This window comes from Pristiophorus japonicus, chromosome 21, assembly GCF_044704955.1.
Source record: "Pristiophorus japonicus isolate sPriJap1 chromosome 21, sPriJap1.hap1, whole genome shotgun sequence".
Classification (NCBI taxonomy): domain Eukaryota; kingdom Metazoa; phylum Chordata; class Chondrichthyes; family Pristiophoridae; genus Pristiophorus; species Pristiophorus japonicus.
Genome location: NC_091997.1, coordinates 4,867,340 through 4,894,359, shown reverse-complemented (window position 1 = coordinate 4,894,359; position 27,020 = coordinate 4,867,340). Strand labels below are relative to the sequence as shown.

The 27,020-nt window shown below is 45.6% G+C and overlaps 1 protein-coding gene across 1 annotated transcript in view; it reads left to right on the top strand.

The window, feature by feature from the left end:
- znf385c (zinc finger protein 385C) overlaps positions 1–27,020 on the top strand; it is a 545,533-nt gene that overhangs the window by 468,653 nt on the left and 49,860 nt on the right. Inside the window, exon 4 of the mRNA XM_070863987.1 lies at positions 16,035–16,145. Coding sequence (XP_070720088.1) covers positions 16,035–16,145 — 111 coding nt within the window. The remainder of the gene's footprint in view (positions 1–16,034; positions 16,146–27,020) is intronic.

The window sequence follows — 27,020 nt, the reverse complement described above, 5'->3', positions numbered from 1 at the left end:
CATTAAAGCTACTGACATGTCACTTGTAGACTTTAGTAAATCGTTTTCCATTAAAATACTCTTCATTTGAAGGAGCCTCAGTTTCTATTGACAGCAACACATCCCACACCAAACTGAATTGCTGATATGTTAAATAGATACCTTGCATTTGTTTTCACTTCTTAAAATGATGCTGTATTCCTGATGGTAAAGAGTAAGTGTGCTGAAATGGTCTTGGCTAAAATTAAGGCATTTAAAGGTGATAATGCATTTGCCCAGAGTTCCACAGGAAATGGGGATGACATCTGTGAGCCACTGGTTCACGTCGCCAATAGTTGGCTGAGGTTTTGTGCATTCTCATTTCCTGTATGTAGTGGGACAGATGTTCTTGCTGTTGTGTTTGGGTGCATTGGATCACCTTGGTGCAGTGCAAGCAGGAAAATCAGGAGGGAAGGATTACATGAGCGCAACCAAGCCCACCCAACTTAGCATCCAATCATTTATTATTTATGTTGGTGGACTGGCTTTGCAAGAAGGCCCACTCAATACCTCCATGGCTGCGCTGTGCTGGGATCAGCCCCATCAACTCAAATAGTTTTAAGCATCATTTCAATTTTCAGTTTGTTTTTAATCTGTGTAGTGCAGACTGATAATCCTTCTATTTTTTATCTAATGTTAATTGAGCTTATTCATCTCGGTAATAAATCAATCCGCCAGGTGTTCTTATCAAGGTTTTGTTCAGTTAAAATCTAATATGGCAGCGGCAAAACTGCCTTCACGAAGCTAGATCTGATCAAAAAAGACTGCAGGAACAAAGCCGAAATGCTATTCAGAAGGAATACTAAATTAGAGAGATTGGCCTCCATACAATTTATGTCCTTTATAAATGAAATAAAAATGGCTTCAGGTTGTTAAGTGACTGCAGTGAGTGATTGACGTGCTACACAGTTTCTGCACAAAACTGATTCAAATTTGTGATATTTTCCAGACTAAATATTTCTTTTTTTTTTAAGTGAAGATGATGCCGAGTCTAGAGGTTTTGTGTATTATCCTTGGGGTTATCGTGTGTCTAGTTTATAATTGGGCACTTGGATTTTGAGTATATCAGAAGTTTCTGAAATGAAAAACAAACATCAAAACAGACACGTAAATCTTTCAAAGTGGGTTCACAGGTGAAAAAAATAAGGCATTAGGTAGAAAATGGGATTTGGAGGTTTATATTGAAAAGGATTGAATACAAAAGCAAATATATAATGACTGGATGAAATGATGATTAGGCCACATCTGCACCATTGTGGTTAGTTTAGGGCTTCTCACTACAGGACAGTTATAATAGTCCCAGGAAAAGCACCCGGATGATACCAGGAATAAAGCCTGTGATTTTAAACCCCCCCCAAAAAAACAGTGGGTTTGGTTCAGGTGGGAGGTTAAAATGTTAAAAATCTGAAACAGGAAGCCAACCCGCCTTCAATCCACCCACTTCTGATTTTAACAGAGATGGGATGAGGGGCAGGCAATAAATCTACTCACAGGAGGCGAATTGGTCGTTGAAATCTTTTAAGGAAGCTGCATACTTCTATTTTTATAGTTTTTCTATTTTTAACCCATGTTGGTCAGGTTTCCTGGGCCTCGGGAAACCTGGCAGATAAAAGGAGGCGAGAAGGACTGAATCCATCAGGTAAGAGCCTTTATAGGACTGCTTGTGGACCAGGACGAGCAGGAGCCTGTCATCCAGGCCTAACAAACTTATCCATAGCCCCACCACCACAATCTCCCCCTGACATCCCCTCCTCATCACCGAACTCCCCACCCCCACCGCCATGACCCACCCTCATGATCAGCGACCCTCCCATCACTGGTCCATGATCTCCGGCGCGATCTCGGACTCTTCACCGACCCCTCCCCCCGCCACAATCCCTCCCCGATCTCCAACTCCCCATTTGATGTACCCCTGACCCCCTCCCCCCCACCCCTTCAATCTACCCCGGCCCCCTGTGATCTTTAACCCCCACCCCCACCCCCGCGATCAGCCCAACCACAATAGAAACATAGAAAATAGGTGCAGGGGTAGGCCATTCGGCCCATTTGAGCCTGCACCACCATTCAATAACATCATGGCTGATCATTCACTTCAGTACCCCTTTCCTGCTTTCTCTCCATACCCCTTCATCCCTTCAGCCGTAAGGGCCATATCTAACTCCCTCTTGAACATATCCAATGAACTGGCATCAACAACTCTCTGCAGTAGGGAATTCCACAGGTTAACAACTCTCTGAGTGAAGAAGTTTCTCCTCATCTCAGTCCTAAATAGCTTACCCTTTATCCTTAGACTATGTCCCCTGGTTCTGGACTTCCCCAACATCTGGAACATTCTTCCTGCATCTAACTTGTCCAGTCCCATCAGAATTTTATATGTTTCTATGAGATCCCCTCTCATCCTTCTAAACTCCAGTGAATACAGGCCCAGTTGATCCAGTCTCTCCTCATATGTCAGTCCTGCCATCCCAGGAATCAGTCTGGTGAACCTTCGCTGCACTCCCTCAATAATAAGAACGTCCTTCTTCAGATTAGGAGACCAAAACTGAACACAATATTCCAGGTGAGACCTCACTAAGGCCCTGTACAACTGCAGTAAGACCTCCCTGCTCTTATACTCAAACCCCCTAGCTATGAAGGCCGACATACCATTTGCCTTCTTCACCGCCTGCTGTACCTGTATGCCAACTTTCAATGACTGATGTACCATGACACCCAGGTCTCGCTGCACCTCCCCTTTTCCTAATCTGCCACCATTCAGATAATATTCTGCCTTCGTGTTTTTGCCACCAAAGTGGATAACCTCACATTTATCCACATAATACTGCATCTGCCATGCATTTGCCCACTCACTTAACCTGTCCAAGTCATCCTGCAGCCTTTTAGCGTCCTCCTCACAGCTCACACTGCCACCCAGCTTAGTGTCATCTGCAAACTTGGAGATATTACACTCAATTCCCTCATCCAAATCATTAATGTATATTGTAAATAGCTGGGGTCCCAGCACTGAGCCCTGTGGTACCCCACTAATCACTGCCTGCCATTCTGAAAAGGACCCGTTTATCCCGACTCTCTGCTTCCTGTCTGCCAACCAGTTCTCTATCCACGTCAGTACATTATCCCCAATACCATGTGCTTTAATTTTGCACACCAATCTCTTGTGTGGGACCTTGTCAAAAGCCTTTTGAAAATCCAAATATACCACATCCACTGGTTCTCCCTTGTCCACTCTACCAGTTACATCCTCAAAGAATTCCAGAAGATTTGTCAAGAAGGATTTCCCTTTCATAAATCCATGCTGACTTGGGCCGATCCCGTCACTGCTTTCCAAAAGTGCTGCTATTTCATCTTTAATAATTGATTCCAATATTTTTCCCACTACTGATGACAGGCTAACCGGTCTCTAATTCCCCATTTTCTCTCTCCCTCCTTTCTTAAAAAATGATGTTCCATTAGTTGCCCTCCAGTCCATAGGAACTGATCCAGAGTCGATAGACTGTTGGAAAATGATCACCAATGCATCCACTATTTCTAGGGCTACTTCCTTAAATACTCTGGGATGCAGACTATCAGGCCCCAGGGATTTATCGGCCTTCAATCCCATCAATTTTCCTAACACCATTTCCCGCCTAATAAGGATTTCCTTCAGTTCCTCCTTCTCACTAGACCCTCGGTTTCCTGTATTTCCAGAAGGTTATTTGTGTCTTCCTTCGTGAAGACAGAACCAAAATACTTGTTTAACTGGTCCGCCATTTCTTTGTTCCCCATTATAAATCACCTGAATCTGACTGCAAGAGACCTACGTTTGTTTTCACTAATCTTTTTCTTTTCACATATCTATAGAAGCTTTTGCAGTCAGTTTTTATGTTCCCAGCAAGTTTCCTCTCATATTCTATTTTTCCCCTCCGAATTAAACCCTTTGTCCTCCTCTGCTGTATTACAAAATTCTCGCAGTCCTCAGCTTTTTCTGGCCAATTTATATACCTCTTCCTTGGATTTAACACTATCCTTAATTTCCCTTGTTAGCCACGGTTGAGCCAACTTCCCCATTTTATTTTTACTCCAGACAGGTATGTTCAATTGTTGAAATTCATCCATCTGATCTTTAAATGTTTGCCATTGCCTATCCACCGTCAACCCTTTAAGTATCACTCGCCAGTCTATTCTAGCCAATTCACGTCCCTTACCATCGAAGTTACCTTTCCTTAAGTTCAGGATCCTAGTCTCTGAATTAACTGTGTCACTCTCCATCTTAATAAAGAATTTTACCATATTGTGGTCACTCTTCGCCAAGGAGCCTCGCACAACACGATTGCTAATTAGTCCCTTCTCATTACACATCACCCAGTCTAGGATGGCCAGCCCTCTAGTTGGTTCCTCGACATATTGGTCTAGAAAACCATCCCTAATACACTCCAGGAAATCCTCCTCCACCGCATTGCTATCAGTTTGGTTAGCCCAATCAATATGTTGATTAAAGTCACCCATGATAACTGCTGTACCTTTATTGCACGCATCCCTAATTTCTTATTTGATGCTGTCCCCAACCTCACTACCACTGTTTGGTGGTCTGTACACAACTCCCACTAGCGTTTTCTGCCCTTTGGTATTCCGTAGCTCCACCCATACCGATTCCACATCATCTAAGCTAATGTGCTTCCTTACTATTGCATTAATTTCTTCTTTAACCAGCAATGCCACCCTATCTCCTTTTCCTTTCTGTCTATCCTTCCTGAATGTTGAATACCCCTGGATGTTGAGTTCCCAGCCTTGGTCACCCTGGAGCCATGTCTCTGTGATGCCAATTACATCATATCCGTTAACTGCTATCTGCACAGTTAATTCATCCACCTTATTCCGAATACTCCTCGCATTAAGGCACAGAGCCTTCAGGCTTGTCTTTTTAACACACTTTGCCCCTTTAGAATTTTGCTGTAATTTGGCCCTTTTTGCTTTATGCCTTGGGTTTCTCTACCCTCCACTTTTACTTTTCTTCTTTCTCTCTTTTGCTTCTGTCTCCATTCTACTTCCCTCTGTCTCCCTGCATAGGTTCCCATCCCCCTGCCATATTAATTTAACTCCTCCCCAACAGCACTAGCAAACACTCCCCCTAGGACATTGGTTCTGGTCCTGCCCAGGTGCAGACCGTCCGGTTTGTACTGGTCCCACCTCCCCCAGAACCAGTTCCAATGTCCCAGGAATTTGAATCCCTCCCTTCTGCACCACTCCTCAAGCCACTGAGCTATCCTGCGATTCCTACTCTGACTAGCAAGTGGCACTGATAGCAATCCTGAGATTACTACTTTTGAGGTCCTACTTTTTAATCTACCCACTGTGGCCCCTCCCCTCTCCCTGTCTTTGCAATTTCTATCCCCAACAGCCACAAAACCTACCTGATCTTCAGGTATGGCCTTTTCCGGAGCCTTACTTGCCAGGCAGGAAATCTATTAAAGCTCCACGGCATTCCTGAACTTCCGGGTTTCTTGAGCATAACTCCTCCCTCCTCCCCCCCCCCTTCCCACCCCCCCCCCCCACCCCCCCACTCCAAAACCCCACACCAGTAAATATCGGGGCCAAGGAGTCTTAGTTATGAGAAAAGACTAGCACAACTCGGGCTGTATTCACTTGAACTAATTACGTGACTAAAATTACTTAAAAATACAAAAGGTTACAAGGAGAATGCAAGAAAAAGGACTTGGGACTATGTAAAATCAGCCCTTAAGGGGGACCTAAAGTCAATACAGCCAAGAAGGGCCAAATGACCTCTTGTGCTGGCTTTTCTGTCTTTGAGTCTATTTTCTTTTCTTCACTTCTGCCCTCTGAGATCTGGAGGCATTAATTATTAAGGTTTCCAATGAAATATCAGCAGCAGCAAAGCAGTTATCAGAACTTCAGCCATGATCTCACCCTCTGCCTTACTCCTATTCTGGTCCTGTCCTTTCTTGGACTTGACGACAAGTGTTATCTGCTGTGCTGGTAACATACCTATTGACTAATAGCATTTTGGCAGTTAATGAAACCTGGAATTTGGTAGAAAATATATTTTTGGGCCAGATGACAGTGAAAAGGCAAAAGGTGTATTTCCTGGTATGGATTGGATCACATTGACTGAAAAGCTCTTGGTTTCACTTGCGTAATTTGTACAGGGAGAAAGACATGATGAATATTTATGCGATATGTTACATTTCAGAAATGGATTACATGCTCCTGACTGTAATTGTTTTCCTTTGTCAGCAGGAATTCAGGTCAACGCGGCGTTTCCATCTGATTAGTGCAGTCTTTGAACAAAGACGGTTCTCTGGCTAATTTACTGTCAGCATCTATTTTAGCAAATCTTTATTTTTACAGTCTTTGTACTGTGGCTGCTAACTAACTTTTGGAACAAAGCCCAGGAAAGGGGCAGGCTACGAGCAAGTCATAGTGAGCTGAGACAGTCTGTGGGTTGATAATTCTGTAATCACCTGTCTGCTCAGTCCTGGAATGGAATTCAGTGTCCTGATAATGGTTTTTCTGTGCAGACGTGTGCCTCGGAGACTGATGCACCTGCCTTTGTAATTAAATACACTGAAAGGCAATCCGATATTGTGTATTTGTGTTGGGAAGGAGGAAAGGGACTGACAAAGAAACCAAACAGATAGCTCTGTGTTCCTCAGGAGCATAAAGCAGTAACTGTATTGTGGACTCTAGTTTGCCAGAGGGGGAAGGTATTTCTATCTGCAGTGAGTGAATTCCTGCTATTGGTACCTTATATTGAGAAAGACCATGTGCTTAAAGCAACTATAGCGCTGGCTTTAAGCTCTTCTTAAGATGTTTTGACTCATCTCCCATATGGAGATTTTTGTTGCCCCAGGTATCTCCCCTTTACTACCTTCTCCATGTGTACTGACCCGTGCTGCAGTACAGTTTCTTAGATACCTGCATCTCATCTAAATGGCCCCTTTCATACATAATCCTGGGTAATAAGTGTCATCAAGCTATTTCACCACAGGACAACTCTCAGATGAGATATTAAACTGAAGCCCCATCTACCCTCTCAGGTGGATGTAAAAGATCCCACAGCACTATTCAAATGAGAACAGGGAAGTTCTTCCAGTGTCCTGGCCAACACTAATTATGCACAAATTGGCTGCCACAATTCCATATATTACAACTACACTTGAAAAGTAACCTCAATGGCTGTGAAGTGCTTTGGGATGGCCCGAGATCATAAGAGGCGTGGTAGGAATCCACGGTCTTTCTTACTTTGAAGTCAGTCAATGGAAAAGAAAATCGAGTGGGGTATAAAATAGGCCGGCGATTCGCTGTGGCCCGTTTACTGCAACCGCCCGAGACCAATTTAACCTCCACATTCTGTGGCTTCTCGTGATTCAATTATCGGCCCATTAATGAAAGGAAAACAGGTATTCCCCAATTATTTTTGTTCAAAGGAATTTCAAAACACCAGAGTCCGTTTTTTAAGAAATAAATCCATTTCCCCCATCTCCCATCTTATGATGTGCTGTCATTCATTTTAAATACCATCAGTGAATTTTTATCATAAGCAAAGGAAACATGGGAACTTGCCGCAGTCCATGATTCTGTCTAGTTTTGGATTTGACATAGTAACAACCAGCTCAACCCAACAGATGCCTAGACTTGGATTTTATGCTGCTTTGAGAGTTGGTTTTAAAGTTTACTGGGGTTGTGTTGTCAATATTACTGCTGTTAGTGCTGAGTTTTTTCAACCTTGCCTTTTCATGCCAAAGATCTGACAACAGTTTTCTGATGAGGATCACATTGATTATTATCTGCAATCTGTGGTATTTCACTCGATGCCTTATTGGATTCGCACAGGCCTGGGCTAGCAATTACCCCTTCCAGCACTAACATTGCACACTGGAACTTACGTCAAATTTCCACAACATCTCCTGTCAGCCGTGGTGCTTGAAAATAACCAACACTAGACACACTCTATGCAAATTTAAAATATTGATCGAATTTATTATTAGCCCTTTAGGGAACAAAAGATATAGACAAAATATTATATGGCACGATAACTATAAAAAATTTGGATATCGTCCATCAAGTAATAATTATCCGTTATAAGTCTCAGACTTGGTCTAGGTAGATATAAAAAGTCCACAAAGCTTTATAGAAATGTCTTTTGATTGTGGGATGTTTCCCATAGCGATAATGTACTTAAAATAGGTTTATATTACAGCTTCTCTCTTCTGACATGCTTAGACAGAGAAAGAGAACTTTAGGCCTGTGGACATGGTGCTGTTTGTAAGGATAGTTCTCCTTTAGAAAATGGGAATACCCATCAACCTTAATTAACTCAAATATCAAAGTAACAATGCAGTTTTACCCTGTGACATAATAATATTTCCCCTGTGATTAACATACAATAGCACCGGGAGTAAACTGGATACAGTTGAAATGGAACCCTTTAACAAATACAATAGTCTAACTTACAGTGTAAGTAGAGTGCTGAGCAGTTAACACCCTGGAGGCTGTCATTAGCACCTTGGACACATTGTGGATGTTTTTAAACTAGCTCCCGAAATGGACCCAAGCCAGTCGAATGGCCTTCTCGCCGGCTCGAAGCCTGAGCCATTTTGAGGCCCATGACCCCATTAGCATGCCGCTGTCAAACTGCAAATACCGAGTGGGCTCCTCCCACTGCAGCTCGCTAGTTCCGAGAGGGTGGGAAATTGGCCAGCTCCTATATTGAGCCAGCCGGTAACTCGGGCCCAAGGCGATCCTGGGGGATACCCTCAAACTGGCCGGCAGCGGAATGGAGTTTTTTTTGTGTGTGGTGGGGGGGGGGGGGCGTCCAGTTACAGCACTCCTGCTCCTCCTGGACACATCTAAAAAGGAATTTGCAAGTTTCCCACGTTGTTTGCGAGTATCTCCAGCAGCCCCTTTAAGGACTGCCAGTCAGCAGGCTGTTCAGTGCGCAGGATAACTAGGCGGAGCATGCACAGCATACAGTTAACCGCATTTGTGTGAAAATTACAATCAGGGTCCTACAACTTGCAAGCAGCCCCTGTTTACATATGTAGCAGCCTCCCACATCTTAACCGATAAGGGGTTATGGGGAGCGGGCAGGGAAGTGGACCTGAGTCCATGATCTGATCAGCCATGATCGTATTGAATGGCGGAGCAGGCTCGAAGGGGCCATAAGGCCTATTCCTGCTCCTGTTTCTTATGCTCTTATGTTCTTATCTATCGGGAGGGTTGGTGGCTCACCCATTTACAGGCCCATCTGATAAATTGCAACAGGCTGGGGCCTTGAGTGTTAATGAAGTAGCCAAGGTGACCCCCACCCCCAGATTTTTAATTGCAGCTGCCCATTTTTCAGCTGAGAAATACCCCAATTGTCCCATCAGAGTATCTTGACTAATTCTTGATCACAGAATATTGTAGCTATGAATCAGACAAATCATCTCACACCATTTTAAATCTCATCAAAATAAGCAGAGTTCCTCTCAGAACTGGGCACAACTTTTAAAAGACATATATAATACAGGAGATGTGAGGCTAAAACAGAAATTCTAGTTTTGTCAAGCCGCTTTATTTGTAGAATCCTTGTGAGAACTCATCCTTTTGCTTCAAGTTACCACTACTGAATATGACCCTGTTCAAATTGTGCATTAAGAATCAAAGTAAATCAGGGCCACCTCGGAAATGGAACGCAGGCTGGTACCATTTTGGGAATACGTACAAAGCAATATAAGGACCCACCATAGATAGGTTGCAGTGGAGTCAGAGGTGCTACGAATTTAGCAACACTATACTAGAATTTTAATGCCACGTTCATGCCATGATAACCATAAACACATTGTGAACTCCGAATACAGGACCATAATATTCAGCTTCAGTTGGCTGTCTTGATCAGTTATTAATGACCTATTCTGTTGCCTCAATAAACTGTTTCTATAAAGTGCCGATAAGCTAATGTTCCATTTTTAACAACACATATGGATTTTCACCAAATAAAACATTAGTCACCTATTATAGTTACCTTACATTAAAAAAGCATTGGCCCAGAATTTGCTGCCGAAATAACAGCGAGTTTCATGGTGCTCAGCGTTATTTAATGTGTAACTAGTGCAGCAGCTCGTGGCAATGAAGAGATTCTCCGTGAATTGTGAATCGCCACAAATTGATGGACGATTTGCGCTGCTCTGTCGATGGCTTTGCAAAAATGTCAGCTCCACCTCAAACTCCTCGTTAGTTTCATGAAATTGCTGCCTTTGCGCATTAATTGCCATTTAACCTCATCACAGAAAGTTGGGCCGCGATTTTGCCGGCACTCAGCAGACAGGATGGGTGGTGGGTCAGCTGTGCAAGTTAAAATGATTGACAGCGGGCCGGGAACCCGCTGTCAAAATGCGTTCACCTGCATTTCCTGATGGCAGGTCTGCCAGTGCTGAGCAGAGCCGATAGGCAGTGGCAGGGGTCCCAATTCAAAATATTATTGGCTTGTTTACAGACACTTAATGCATTTTTCCCCAGCTTTTTAACTTTCACAGGTCTCCCACCGGTTTCCCGCTGTGCCGAGACCTTGTCAGTGAAGCTGAGACAGGAGGTCAGTGGCCATTGAATCAGCTGATGAATTGACAGCTTCAAATGGCAACTCAAAGCTACCAGCTGATTCAGATGTCTTCCCTCAAGCACTAGCATCTCTAAACTGCATTTCCACTACAGATTCAGGATGCTACAAGCCTTTACACAAGTATCGATGCAGTCTGACCTTACGATCTTTCCCACCATTGACAGATCGTTTCAGACATCTCTACTTCACCTGCCATCTATTCCATCAGAATGGGTGTACTTTATACTCTCTCACCTTGGTCCTCAGAATCTGACCACGATCATCCCCAACACCAGCGTCACCAGGCACACCAGCAGCACCAACAACCACACCAACCTTCTCCGCAATCACCTGATACTGCACAGGACACAAGGCATCAGCACCCGACCACATTGATGCCCGGACGCCAGGGATGGCCCCACCATGGCCAGATTTACTTCACTTGATGCCGCACACCCTGGCTGCCATATGATGTGCCAGGTTGGCATCGCCCCACACCAACAACATAAAGCATCCCTACAATGCCCAAGCCATTCCTTTCACTCTCATCAGCATAGCGGGGGCTACCATTATGTCTCACCATTCACTGCAACTCACTAAGCCATTTCCAAAGGTGCACACACATCTGTCCAAGAAAGCAAAGTGTTGAAAATAAAGATTTCAATGTTTGACAGCACATTAACAGAAACTTCACATGAACGTTGGCTAAAAGACCCAAGTGCCTACACTTATGTGTTGTTAGTTGGTATGATTGGACTAGGATGAGGGTGAGTGTAAGGGGGGAGCTAGTGAGATGGGGAAGTGATAATGTAGATAGAGAGGAATGGATAGAGGTGTAAGGTAAGTTGGTGTGAGTAAGGATGTGCAGGAGTAGGGTAGGGAAGAGTGATGGGGATGTGATGAGTGGCACAGCAGGATGAGGTTGAGTGTGGCTTTGTAGTAATATTTCTTGATCTACTGAGATCATTAAAATGTTTGCAGCACTGCAGTCAGGTCCTCCTGACCACATCCCTGCTTGTGCCCTCTGCAATGTGCAACCAGACTGTGTTGATCTCTTGGGAAGGTTCCTTCCGCCCATGGAAAGGGAAGAGGATCTCCCTGGATGTTGTGACTCCCTCCATAAACACATGGAGGGAATCATGGGAGAGCCTGGGTGCAGCTGTGCACCTCTGTACAATGCTTGTCAGTGTTTGCAGCACCTCAATGCTGTGGAACACTGACAGCACAAATGACAATTTAAAGTTGGCCATGGTCCCTTTAAGGAAACCAGCTGATGACACGTCATCAAATGACGTTATCAGACCCACTTCCTCTAATTGGCCTGGAATCATGCAGGGCAGGCTTAACAATCAAGGTACATTCATTCTACACAGTGGACTGGAGCCAGCAACGGGATTGGGACCCACCATCGACATCACCGGCCATGGACCCGCCGGGGTTGGTAAAATCCAGCCCCTGGTCTTGTCATTCACTAAGGTTCCAGATGTCCCGTTGCCCTCGTTACCCCATTATCAGCTCGTACTTCCAGCAACTTACAGGGCAAAAAACATTTGGGCTGAAAGGTGAGGGGAAAGTCTCCCTAACAGGGCACATTGCAAGATGCCCCGCTCCAACAAATTCTGAACAATTAATTCCATTCCATTTAAGAGCAGCTCACCACTTTATGCCACATGTTGGATTAGCAACAGTGTAAAGGTTAATTAAGTGATAAATGTATAATTAGGAATACCTGAATTTATGAGGCATTAAATGAATAAATGCTGTGGTTCAAGGGAAAGGTATACCTTGTATTCAGCAGTCATTTATTGCAAAGTACATGTAGGTTTTCTTGAACACTTGTCACTTTTATATTCCCTGTTTCAGATGTATAATGAAAATAAATTTTGATAGAGCACCTGATTTGCAGTGTGCCACATATTATGGGGAAGACATTTCCTGGCATTGTCAAGGCTGCACTAATTGCAAACACAAGCCTTATTATACAAACTAGTTTTATTTGAATTTTTACATACTTGACACCATTACTTTTTCATTGTTTTTATCCAATGCATCAACCTTGTTTAATATTGCATTCATAGTCAAGTATAGGAAGTTACTTGACTGTTCCCTCTTACCTGGTAACAATTGCATTGTAGTTACATAGGATTAAATCGGATATCTGGCACAGAAACAGGCCATTCGGCCCAACCAATCCATGCGGCATTTCTGATCCACTCGAGCCTCTTTCCATCTTTCCTCATCTAACTATATCAACATAACCCTCTAGTCCCTTCTCCTTCATATGATTATCTAGCCTCCCCTTAAATGCAGCTATACTATTTGCCTCAACCGCTTCTTGTGATAGCGAGTTCCACATTCTCACCACTCTCTGGGGAAGGAAGTTTCCTCTGAATTCCCTACTTGATTTCTTGGTGACTATCTTATATTGATGGCCTCTAGTTATGCTCTTCCCCAAAAGTGGAAACACCCATTCTGTGTCTACTCTATCAAAACCTTCCATCATTTTAAAGACCTCTATTAGGTCACCCGTGAGCCGCCTTTTTTGAAGAGACCCAGCCTGTTCATCCTTTCCTGATATATATACCCTCGCATTTCTGGTATCATCCTTGTAAATCTTCTCTGCACTCTCTCCAGTGCCTCTATATTCTTTTTATAATATGGTGACCAGAATTGTATGCAGTGCTCCAAGTGTGGTCCAACCAACGTTCAATACAAGTTTAGCATAAATTCACTACTTTTCAATTCTATCGCTCTCGAAATACACCCTAGTTCCTGGTTTGCTTTTTTGTTAACCTGCAATTTAGTGATTTGTGTATTTGTGCTCCGAGATCCCTTTGCTCCTCTACCCCACCCAGATTCTCACCTTCCAAGTAATAAGTAACCTCCCTATTCTTCCTCCCAAAATGCAATACATCACATTTATCAGCTAAACTGATTAAGCAATAAACAGTGCAGCTCCAAATTCCCTGGGTCAAGATTTGCACTTTTGGGGGGGTGGCCCAGGTATTTTAGACAGAGGTAATTTATTCAGGAAGCAACCATCACGTGCATCATAGAATCAAACAAGTAGCTGCTAATCTCAGCTCTGCTCAGCATGGCCATTCCATTGGGCCTTGCCATAGCTGTTATGAATTTGGAGGAGGAAAAGGCATTCGGGCAATGGGAGGAAAGGCAGCTGTACCTGCATCTTAGATACCTGGTGCCCATTTGGTTTTGGCCATGGAACTAAATTTTTCAGACCCCAGCACTCCTAACTAGTCAGGTCTGTGGAGATCTGCCTTTGTCATTTTTGCTTCACGAGGGAGACTGTGCATAGTTATGGTATTAAATGGAACTTTACTTGCAGAGAAGATCTCATACAGGAACAGCCCTTCCCACCGCACAGCCACAAATGTTTATGCTGTTGGATTCTTTCAAGCCACCTTTGTCACATTAGTCACCCCTCGGTCCACCGATGCATCAATCAGGTTACAGGTTCCCTGTTTGGCACGGTACCATTTTTGTCACATATTCCAATGAAAAGAGGCAACAGGAAGAATGGGTGCAGTGCATTTATCAAGTGACAGGACCTCATTGATGGCATAGCTAACCATCAAGGCCCCTAATGACAATCCTGTGACATAGGTGATTCAGAAAGGCTTTCATTCTATCAGCATAAAGGACGGTATCAGACTACAAAAACAGACTAATGCAGGTGAACGGGCAGTAGCAATGATGCCTTCAACTCATACCAGTCCACATGTGGTGGCATTATTTAAACCAAGTGAGCTCACTGAACTTGGCAGTGTCAACTTGGCAGTGTCTGCAGCTACTCCATCAGGACACGAGCACCATGACCAAGGCTGCTTTTCCCCAACGATCAGCAAATCGGCCCTTGTATACCAATATGCTCACAAATAGCAAGCAGGTCAGAGTACAGTGGTCTACGGACAATGTCCAACCTGAGAATAAATAACTGAGACTATTTGATGATCCAAGGGAGAGAGAGCTTTAAGATTCGAGTATTTCACTTCTCATGTTCAACAAAACAGAAACAACGCCATTAGGCAAAAGAAAGGTCAACAATTCCCAAACCAACAAAGCACTCAAATAGTGCCAAGTGAATGCAGCCTTAAAAGGCAAATGCCAGCCAGGTGGTGGACCCAGGACCAGGCGCTCTGTAGCTGAGAATTCCCACCCTTGAGGCTGGAAGGGGAGCCAGTGATTAGCCACTTGCTCATGGGATTCAATGGGACCATAGGTGGTGCCAGGGTGGTCTCTGGGCAAACACTCTGTCTCCTCCGTCCCCTCATTGGCAGGGGGGGTGCCAGAGTCTTGGGCAGAAGGTGCTAACAATGCTCCCGAAGTTCCATCTCTTGGAGGCCGAACTGCAGACAACTTGTGTGTCATAGACATCCTTTCATGGGCAACGTAAGTAAAATCTGGCAAGGTGTAAAACAAACAGCCAAACCAAACCCATCCGTGTCTCACTGGGAGGGTTAGGTTAAATTACCCCTGGAGAATCAAACCTGGGACCTCCAAGTCGATATGGCTTAGCTGCACATTGCCTTTACTAATTCAGCTGTCAGGGGAGCCTTTTTTATTGTATATTATGTTTCTGTTTCACTTTTAAGATGATAAAACATGGGGGGAAAAATTCGGGTCCTCTGCGCCTCCCCTTAGCACCCCTAGGGGGCGCTAAATGGGGCGCAAACGACTTTTTGCCCGGGCGCACACCACTACCGACTCCCGCGGAATTCCGCGAGAGTTTAGCGGCGGCACTAACCGGTAGTGCCCCGGGCCGCCATGGTGACAGCGTCATCACCGTGCGGAGTGACCCGTTTTCGCCCCGGACCAAAAATCCGGTGGTGCCCCCTGAAGCTGCCACGGGCGATGACTGCGACAACTTCGCGGGGCGCGTACCGGGCTGTAGGCCGCTCGCGGGGCGACAATTAAAGTGGAGGTGCAGGGGGTGAAAAGTACAAAAATGGCCGACTCACTGGTCGCGGCCCTCTTGCTTGCAGATCGCGGGGGCTCCGTGCCGCGATCTCGCAGCCTGGCACTCCACTTTCGTGCCGGGCTGTTGCCACTGCATCCCGCTCCCTGGTGGTCCAGCGATGGCCCCTTCTCCCTCCCACAGAGACGGTAGCTTGGCCCTCCCCTTTAAGGGAAGGGGAGGGCCCCATCTTCCACCAGTGCTACGCGTCCTACCATGTAGCGCTGGAAAATTTGCGTCCCTTTGCGGCCTGCTCCCGCCCCCGAGAGGAAGTGAAGCGTGTGATATTGCATTCCACTTCCTCTCGGGGGCAGTAAGCCCAATATAGCTCGCGGGGCGGGACTTTCCGCGCCTGGCGCAGGAACCCCTGCCTTGCGGCTGGAGCCAAATTTTCGGCCGATAGTTTATTTCGCAATATTTAACAAGGTTAATCATGCTTGCAAATGTTTTTTTTTTAAATTGCAGATGGATCCAGTACAAAAGGCAGTAATAAATCACACATTTGGCGTTACACTACCACCAAAAAAGAAACAGGTTATCTCTTGCAACATCTGCCATCTGAGATTCAACTCGGAGGTAAGGTGTTTCTTTCTGTAGGAACCATCTGAGAGCCATTACCTGTGTTTGTTTTGTGCTGTTTGTATTGTGCTGCAGTTACAAAAAAAAAATTAACAAATTTACTATTCAAATGACAACATGGAATGGTGGGACATGGGCTTTTGTTGCAGGAGTAAACCTTCACATTCCCTGACATAGTGAGGAAGAATTTCCGCTTTGGGCGCAATCGGCAATCCGGACGCAAATCGCGCTTAAAATTGCGCTAGTTTTCCAAATTGAGCCCGGGGTTCAAGTTTCCGCTCAAACTCATTTGCATATTCACAAACATAAAATTGTCCCATGAACCAGTACAATCGGGCAGCATAAGAGAGCGTAATTCTTTCCTTGTATCAAAAAAATATTCCTTGATATATTTAAGAGTAGTCTTCATAGGCAGTCCCTCGGAGTCGAGGAAGACTTGCTTCCACTCCTGAAGTGTGTTCTTTGGTGGCTGAACAGTCCAATACGAGAGCTACAGACTCTGTCACAGGTGGGACAGGTAGTTGCTGAGGGAAGGGGTGGGTGGGACTGGTTTGCCACACGCTCCTTCCGCTGCCTGCGTTTGGTTTACCTGGTGCAGTTTTATGAATACAGTTGAAAATAGATTTACCACCAAAAAAAAGTATTTTTAATAAGAGTGCATATCCACCACCTGTGAGTAACTCGATTTTAAATAACTGAAAATTACTTTAAAAACTATACAGCACCATTTACTTGTTTCATTGGTGTGCAGTAGTCAGTTTCTGAGTAAATTAAATATTTTTTAATATTTAAAAGGTGTCTATTAGTGCCCATGCACCTTAATTTTAAGAGCTCCCTCGAAGGTCCATAAACAAGTGCTATTAGCAGCAGCTTATCATGGTGATTAATTCAATCTGGGGGCGTGGCCAGATTTGTTGGCGGGGCCGGCTGCCAGTGCGATGTTTTTTAAACCAGCGTTAAAGATCGCAGGAACTCAAAATGTCCTGAGCGTAAATTGCGCTTGAAATTCAGCAATCTTTAGCCCATTTTAGGCGAATTGCGCTGAAAATATCAGCGCAACCTAGCGGAAACTCTACCACCCGTGTAATGTATGCACCTGTGAGCATGCTCATAGGTTTGTGGAGCTGTTGCCGGAGGAGGCGGGGGTCCCCAGTGGAGTGCTCTCTATGCAGGAGTCATCCCTTTATTTATTGGGGACTTGGCCTGGAGGGTGTTGCACAGAGCAGTCCTGTGCAATAAGTTTCACGGACTCCCAGGCCACCTGTAATTTCTGCGGTCTAGAGGAGTCCATTTTCATGTGTATGTTGTATGTGTGAGGTTGCAGCCCCTCTTCCATTATTTGAAGGGGCTGCTCCTCAAATTCTGCCCGCACTTCAGTCCCACACTCCTGATCTTTGGGCACCCTGTGCAGAGGGGAGTGGGCAGGTCGGAAGGCCCCCTCGTAGGACTGCTCCTGGGCCTGGCCAAGGGGGCCATCAGCCGGTCCAGGCAGCGGGCGGTCAAGGGGGTCATTCAGCCCGACTGCCTGCTTCTCCTCCGCGGTTACATCCGAGACAGGGTGTCCCTGGAGATGGAGCACGCGGTGTCCACCGGTACACTCGCGGCCTTCCGTGAGAGGTGGGCGCCGGAGGGACTGGAGTGCATCATCACCCCCGGCAACCACATTTTAAGTTTACTGGCAAAAATTTAATGTGTTGATTTTAGTGTCCCTTCTTTAATCAGGGAGCACTTGTATTACTGTTTGCAACAAAAATAGTTGTAGAGCTGTTGCACTGTGAGTGGCTGTGATGTTCACAAGGCGCAGTAAAACCCCAGTTAATTGAGTCGTGGTTCTCCACGATGAGGCATGCAGTTGTGAGCCTGGTGGATGAGCTGGCAGTGTTCAGTTTGATTTTAAACCTTTGCTAATAAACCAGCTAGTTCTTTACAGCAAATGTGTAGCTGTGAATTCTTAAGCAAAGAACCCATGAAGCAAATAAACTACACCCAGTGAGTTTTCCAATCTTCGCTGTGCTACCAAATAGAGTTCAGGCATGTCCTGAGGGAGGGTCAGTCACAAAGCATTTTCATGCACCTCTTGTCAGACAATTTGATATAAAGCAATTCTATCTACGTCCATGGATATTTTCTGATCTTAGCAACTGGTGCAAAAATAAATGCAAGTTTTAAACATACAAAATATGCAACAATTTCTTGCTAAGCACTCTGTGTTTAAATAGACACTATTTATAATAGAACCTTGGAGAACAGAATTGTTCTAACACATGTGAGGAAACCTGGCTTCCTCAAAAATAGAATAAATTATCCCCCGCTTAGTCTCTTTGCACAACATGCGTCATGAATAATGCAGTAAAATGAAATGCTCAATTGGCCCAGGTTCTTACAGGGTCCATATCTGGGGAATATGGCAAATTAGCAGAGGTCATGATGAAGGCATGTGGAGACATGATGAAGCCCAGAGCATGCTTTGGAAGCCTTAATCAGTCATTTCTTTATAGATAAAGAAGCATAACTTATCCTTCAGGACCCAGTTCCCATCTCTTCAGCTCTGCCTATTCTCTGTGATGTTAATAAACTGTCCATCTCTAAACGCAGTAAGATGCTCATAGCTGGTAACGCAACTTTTTGCACTGATACAAAGAAATGTAAGAGGCTCACCACCAACAGGCACTTGGAAAATTTAGTCCATAGCCTATATTTCTAAGTAAGAGCTTTAAAACCTACTTGTGCCAGGTAATATCGAGTGACTGCACTGAGGCCAATGTTCCCACTAAGCTGTGCAGCCACGCAGTGATCTGGAGGTCCCTCTCAGGCCGCTCATCAGCTTTTATATGGGAGAAGCCACGCATGTGCAAAAGTTTGAATGGTCCGCCCAGCCACTTAAAGAGGCCGCGCACCAAAAAAATAAGAGGGAACATTGACTGATGCTATGTGATGCTGTGGAGTGCACTTAGTATGGCTGCTAAAATCTCCTGTCATACAAATTCTACAACATTTTTAAGTAGACCCATTAGTTTATTTCAACTATGCACTTTTTACTTATGCAGCTCGGTGTCAAATTGTTTTTATCTCATAGTACTCCTGTCTTGGGACGTTTCACTACGTTAAAGGCGCTATATAAATACAAGTTGTTGTTGTACGTCGTAAACGCAGCTAGTTATTTTTCCTGTTAAATACTTGGCAATGTCAACTAAAGCCTTGATGAATCCTACAAAAATATTCAAATTTTGAATGACGATGCCGTCACTCTGTGCTGTAAAGGAGCTGGTTCCACTTAACCATTTCGAGTAGAAATTCCTTTGGACATTATGGGCCTGAAATCCCGGTCCTGGTGTTCCCGTGGGTGTTTGCCTGTAAATAAGAAAAATAACCCGCAGCTATCTGTTGCTCCTCCGCACTCCAGCGATCCCGGTTTGAGGACTTTGTCTTGGAGATGCGGAGGGAGAAGCTGCAGTCACGTGGCACTGGGCAGCCAATGAAGGTACAGTATTCTCATTCATAATAATGGAAACTCCGTAAGTAGGAGCTCTCATTGTTATGAATGAAAAACTCCCCCCGCAAACATTCAAGCACATCATAAAAAATTTTTAAAACACTTAATACTTAACATTAATTTAAATTAAAGTTAATGAAATGTGTTAGAAAAAAAAAAATTTTTTTTTTTTAAAAAGTGTAATTAGTGTTTAAAATAAACTTACCTTAGTGGACAGGGTTTTTAACATAAAAATATGTTTTTTAATATTATTTTTATATGTTTTAAACTCTTATGTTGGTAAAAGTAGGCTATGCGCTAGCTTTTACCACGTGCAAGAGTTTGAAGGACATTCGTTGGGCAAATAGCCCAATCTTACCCGTGCAAATATCCTTCTCCCAAAGATGCGTTTGATCTGTCAAGGTAAAACTTGATAGATTGGAAAAGCCGGTTTTCGGCGCATGTGCATTGCGTATGGACCCGGTGAGGCTGCGATTTCAAGGCCAATATTAACTAAGTTGGGTTGCCAACTTCTTTAAAACAGCACACCATGGCAATTTACTTGACCCAATTAACCAGTTTGTTAACCAATAGGGTTCACCTATAACGAAAACATTACAAGGACATCCTCAAAGCCTCCCTGATAAAGTGCAACATCCCCACTGACACCTGGGAGTCTCTGGCCAAAGATCGCCCTAAGTGGAGGAAGTGCATCCGGGAGGGCGCTGAGCTCCTCGAGTCTCATCGCCGAGAGCATGCAGAAATCAAGCGCAGGCAGCGGAAAGAGCAAATCAGTCCCACCCACCCCTTCCCTCAACGACTATCTGTCCCACCTGTGACAGGGACTGTGGCTCTCATATTGAACTGTTCAGCCACCTAAGAACACATTTTTTAAGAGTGGAAGCAAGTCTTCCTCGATTCCAAGGGACTGCCTATGATGATGATGATGAGGGTTCACCCATCTCTCTCTCTCTCTTAGACAGTCCCTTGGAGTCTAGGATGACTTGCTTCCACACGAATGAGTTCTCAGATGACTGATGAGTCCAGTGTGGGACCTACAGTCTCTGTCACAGGTGGGGTAGACAGTGGTTGGAAGGACGGGTGGCTGGGGTACTTCGGTTGTCGCACACTTCTTCCGCTGTTTGCTCTTGGCTTCCGCGTGCTCCCGGCGAAGAGGCTCGAGGTGTTCAGCGCCTTCCCAATGCCGCTCCTCCACTTTGAGCGATCTTGGGCCAGGGATTCCCAGGTGTCAGTGGGGATGTTGCACTTTTTCAAGGAGGCTTTGAGTTTGTCCTTGATGTCATGTATTCAACGATCATTGTAACCCATGTATAAGCTGACCTAAGTTGTACACCTTGAGAACATTGACCACAAGGGGCGAATTTGTGGGAGACACTCCTAACCTGGACTTTCAGGTATAAAAGGGGAAGCTCCACCCACCTTCATCACTTGGTAATAAAGGTAACTGGTCACAAAGTGACCTTCTCTCAAGTATGGGCCTCGTATGCATTTATACTGTATAGTAAGGACATATCATTGGCGATGAGAAACTGGGATTTAAACCACGCGAACATGGCCACTAGCAGCACAGAAGAGAGGTACTGTGTTGGTGATTATTGAGAGACTACAGCAAAGTTTTGTCACTAAGGAATGGTTGAGCCAGGATTCGGCCGACAAACGCAGGGCTCATCTCCTGACGGTTTGTGGATCCAGAACGTACTCCCTGATGAAGGACCTTCTAGCGCCAGAGAAGCCGGTGGACAAGACGTTCGAAGAGCTCAGTAAGTTGATCGGGGAACATCGGCGAGCAGCATGCACATGGCGAGACACCGGTTTTACACGCACCAGCGGCGAGAAGGGCAAAGCGTTCCAGACTTCGTGGCAGACCTCCGGTGACTGGCGAGCCTATGTAAGTTCCCAGATGCATGCAGAGCGGAGATGCTGCAAGACTTTTTTATTGAGGGCATCGGGCACGCTGGGGTTTTCAGGAAACTGATTGAGACCAAAGACTTGACCTTGGAAGCGGCGGCTCTGATAGCCCAGACATTTATCACAGGGGAGGAAGAGACCAGAATGATGTATGACAAAATCTTGGCTCAAATGCGGCAAACGACCAGGGAGTCAACATTGTTAATGCGGCACACAGTTCTCTAGGCAGACAAGGGCAATCGGACATGCCCCAGCATGTAGTCGAACCCAAAGGGGTAATTCAGTAGAGACAATGGCTAGCTGAACAGCGATTCATACCATCGCAATGGACAATGCGGCCAGTAATGGGGCCATCAACACCTGTTAATGGTGCGCTTAAGGACAGTCACAGAGACAGTCAGAGATGATCGACTGGTAATGGACCTTTTGTTTCCAACAACGGGGCCTCCTGCTCATGCTGGAGGTGTGGAGGCAAACACCCAGCCAGAGCTTGCAGGTATCAGCAATATACCTGCAGAAACTGCAACGTCAGCGGTCACTTGGCGCGTATGTGCAGGAAGCCTGCAGCCAGGTTGATGTACGAGGAGGACGGGCCCGATGTTAGCCCTACGAGGCCAAATGAATACTGGGGGAAATCGCTGGAAGCTGCAGTTCAGCGAGTTCATGTGCAGCACATGAACAGTTCATATACCAGGACGCCACCGATAATGATGAAAGTGCTCCTCAATGGCATCCCGGTATTAATGGAGCTAGACACGGGGGCCAGCCAGTCCTTGATGAGTATCAAACAGTTCAAAATGTTGTGGGTGTCCAAGGCCAGGAGGCCAAAATTATTGCCGATTGACGCACAGCTACGGACATATACAAAGGAGTTGATTCCAGTGCTAGGCAGCGCCACGGTAGTCGTGACCCACAAAGATTCGGAGAACAATTTGCCACTCTGGATTGTCCTGGTTGAAGGTCCCCCACTACTGGGGAGGAGTTGGCTTGCTGTCATGAACTGGAAATGGGGCGATGTCAATGCAATTTCTTCTGTAGAGCGAGTACCATGCTCACAGGTCCTGGACAAATTTGACTCATTATTTCAACCCGGCATCGGCACTTTCATTGGGACCAAGATAATGAGTCACTTAAACCCGGACGCCAGGCCAGTACACCACAAGGCCAGAGCGGTGCCGTACGTGATGCGGGAAAAGTTAGAAGGCGAATTGGACCGCCTGCTGAGGGAAGGCATCATCTCGCCAGTCGAATTCAGTGACTGGGCGAGCTAAATTGTGCCGGTGCTCAAGGCGGATGGGTCGGTCAGGATATGTGGCGATTACAAGGCCACCATCAATCGCGTGTCACTCCAAGACCAGCACCCGCTACCGAGAGCGGAGGACTTCTTTGCGATGCTATCCAGTGGCAAACTTTTTTCAAAATTGGACCTGACCTCAGCTTACATGACCCAGGAGCTGGCGAGTGAGTCGAAGAAGTTGACCACCATCACGACACACAAGGGGTTGTTTGAGTATAACAGATGTCCGTTCGGGATTCGCTCGGCCGCCGCGATCTTTCAGCAAAATATGGAAAGCCTCCTCAAGTCGATTCCAAGGACGCTGGTTTTTCAAGACGACATCCTCATCACAGGTCGCGATACTGAAGAACACCTCCACAACCTGGAGGAGGTGCTACGCAGACTGGACCGGGTAGGGCTGTGACTGAAAAAGGCGAAGTGCGTCTTCCTAGCTCCAGAGGTAGAATTCCTGGGGATGAGGGTAGCAGCAGATGGGATCAGACCTACTGCGTCCAAAATGGATGCGATCCAGAGAGCACCCAGACCCCATAACACGACGGAGCTGCGTTCGTTCCCTGGGGCTCCTGAACTATTTTGGTAACTTTCTTCCCAAATTGAGCACGCTGTTAGAGCCGCTACACGTGCTCCTACCCAAAGGTCGCGATTGGGTCTGGGGGAACAGCCAGGAAAGGGCTTTTGATAGAGCACTCAATTTGTTATGCTCCAACAAACTGTTAACATTATATGACCCATGTAAGAAACTTGTTTTAACGTGCAATGCGTCGTCCTATGGGGTCGGGTGTGTGTTGCAGCATGTGAATGCCAATGGTCAGTACAGCCGGTAGCTTATGCCTCCAGAAGTCTGTCCCAGGCAGAAAGAGGCTACGGGATGGTAGAAAAGAAAGCGCTAGCATGTGTATATGCAGTAAAAAAAATGCACCAGCACCTGTTTGGCAGAAAATTTGAGCTGGAGACAGATCACAAACCCCTAACGTCCCTTTTGGCCGACAACAAGGCCATAAATGCGAATATATCGGCCCGCATACAGAGGTGGGCACTCATGTTAGCCGCCTATGACTACACCATTCGGCACAGACCAGGCACTGAAAACTGCGCCGATGCACTCAGCAGGCTCCCACTAGCCACCACTGAGGGGGCAACTGAGCATGATGCTGAGATGGTCATGGCTGGATAAATAAAGACCCGCTACTGTCTTTAGTTAAGAAATGTGTCCTGAATGGGGACTGGGCAGCTATGTACGGGGCATGCCCTGAGGAATTTAAACCGTTTCATAGGCGCAAGGATGGACACTCAATTCAGGCCGATTGCCTACTGTGGGGAAACCGAGTAGTCATGCCCCAGATGGGCAGAGAGGTGTTTATCAGAGAACTTCACAATGAGCACCCGGGCATTGTCTTGATGAAGGCAATTGCCAGGTCACACGTTTGGTGGCCAGATGCAGACCTGGAACTTTGTATTCGCAGGTGCAACACGTGTGCTCAGCTGGGCAGCGCACCCAGTGAAGCCCCCCTTAGCCCCTGGTCTTGGCCCGCCAAACCATGGTCACGCATCCATGTGGACTACACAGGTCCTTTCATGGGAAAAATGTTTTTGGTTGTAGTCGACGCCTACTCCAAATGGATTGAGTGTGCCATTTTAAATTCAAGCACGTCCTCTGCCACGATAGAAAGTCTACGGGCAATGTTCGCCGCCCACGGTCTACCGGATGTCTTGGTCAGCGACAATAGCCCGTGCTTCACAAGCACTGAATTCTAGGACTTTATGGCAAGCAATGGAATCAACCATGTCAAAATGGCACCCTTCAAACTGGCCTCAAACAGCCAGGCAGAAGGAGCAGTGCAGATAATCAAACAGGGGATGCTCAGAATCCAAGGGGTTCCCTACAAAGCCGCTTATCATGCCTCCTGTTGGCCAATAGATCTCGACCACACTCGCTCACAGGGGTTCCACCCGCAGAGCTGCTAATGAAAAGGATGCTCAAAACCAGGTTATCCCTTATACACCCCACTATGAAAGAAATTGTTGAGAGCAGGCGTCAGTCACAATGTGACTACCATGACAGGAATGCGAGGGCACGATGTATTGATGTCAATGACCCTGTTTTTGTCCTTAATTATGCCCAAATGGCTCACAGGCACTGTGATTGTCAAAGAGGGGAATATGGTTTTGGTAGTTAAACTTACCAATGGACAAATCTGCCGCAAACACGTGGATCAAACTAAAAGGAGGTTTAGCAACCCCATAGAAGAAGCAGAGGAAGAACACGACGTAGAGTTCACTCCACCACAGGTGACCGAACACCGAACCAAGTGGAGGAGAGCCCAGTCACTGTGGGCAGTCCGGACAGGCCTGAGGCACCGCAAACAGCAGACACTCAGGCCAGTGCCCAACAACCGGAGCCCCAACTCAGGCGCTCTACAAGGGAGCGTAAACCATCAGAGAGACTTAACCTGTGATCCCAATAAGACTTTGGGGGGAGGTGATGTCATGTATTCAACTATCATTGTAACCCATGTATAAGCTGACCTAAGTTGTACACCTTGAGAACATTGACCACAAGGGGGGAACTTGTGGGAGACACTCCTAACCTGGACTTTCAGGTATAAAAGGGGAAGCTCCACCCACCTTCATCACTTGAGATCTTGGTAATAAAGGTAACTGGTCACAAAGTGACCTTCTTTCAAGTATGGGCCTCGTGTGCATTTATACTGTATAGTAAGGACATATCACTAGAAGTGTTTCCTCTGCCCACCTGGGGCTCACTTGCTGTGTCAGAGCCCCTGTGCTCGTTGACCTACATTGGCTCCCAGTTAATGGTCGATTTCAAAATTCTCTTCCTTATTTTCAAATCCCTCCATGGCCTCGCCCCTCCCTATCTCTGTAATCTCTTCCAGCCCCACAACCCCCCCCCCCCCCCCCCACCCCGAGATATCTGCGCTCCTCTAATTCTGCCCTCTTGAGCATCCCCAATTATAATCGCTCAACCACTGGTGGCTGTGCCTTCTGGAATTCCCTCCCTCCCTAAACCTCTCCACCTCTCTACCCCTCTCTTTCCTCCTTTAAGACCCTCCTTAAATCCTATCTCTTTGAACAAGCTTTTGGTCACCTGCCCTAATTTCTTCTTATGTGGCTTGGTGTCAAATTTTGTCTTATAATATTCCTGCAAAGCACCTTGGGATGTTTCACTATATTAAAGGCGTTATATAAATACAAGTTTTTGTTGTTGCAGAGGAATTTCTACCTTTTCACCTCCGATTGTTTATTAAAATTATTATTTGCCTTTTGTTAAATTTTCCTCCCCTTATTTTTTAAGATTGGTTTACTGCTCCTCCTTAGGTGCCCAGTGCCTTACAATATTCCTGGGTGCGATGGCATGCAGCTGATTCCCATACCTATGCCAGTACCACTCAATATTAGCCTGACAGAAGGTATGGAAGCACCACCCAGATTAACCTATCCTTCTAGTTTCATTCCCTTGCATGCTAGGGAGTGGTATATCGCCACTCAAAGCTTCCCTGACGACTCAAATCAAGACTTGGTACTTGGGGAATCAAGCATCAAAATCCCACATTTTCCAATTCTATAATGTAGTTTATCAACCTGAATTATTGCACTCATTTTTTTCAAATTTGACTTCAGCATTTATTCTCAGTACTCCGTTATAAGTATGTTCACTGGAACATCATGCAGCAAGACAGAATGTTCTACATCAATAAAATCCAAAGTTTTACTGCAGAAAGAAACCAGAATGCTAATGATGTGTGACATGGAGAAAAGCATCTTCATAAATAGTCTCCTGATAATTCAGATTTTATTGCTCACGAGCATTACGTTATTTTGCATGGTATCATAACCCAGCTTTAAAAACGTGGATTAATATAAGGAATTTAAAGGGACAACTTCACCATGAAACTGCGTGACAACTATTTATGATGTTAACAAACTCAGAATGAGTTGATGTAAGTCACATTGAATTACAGCACTTGCACGGAATGTCATGGTGACAAGATTAATGCCTCGTTCTTTGCTGTTCTCAAGCCAAAATAAACATTTTATCTAGCTACTTTTCATGAAAGATAGTGGGCGAGAAATTTGACTGTGTAGTGCCTCATTTTGCACCCCAGAGGGGCGTTAATGCATCTCGAATGGCCACTTGGGCCAGGAGCCTCAGGCT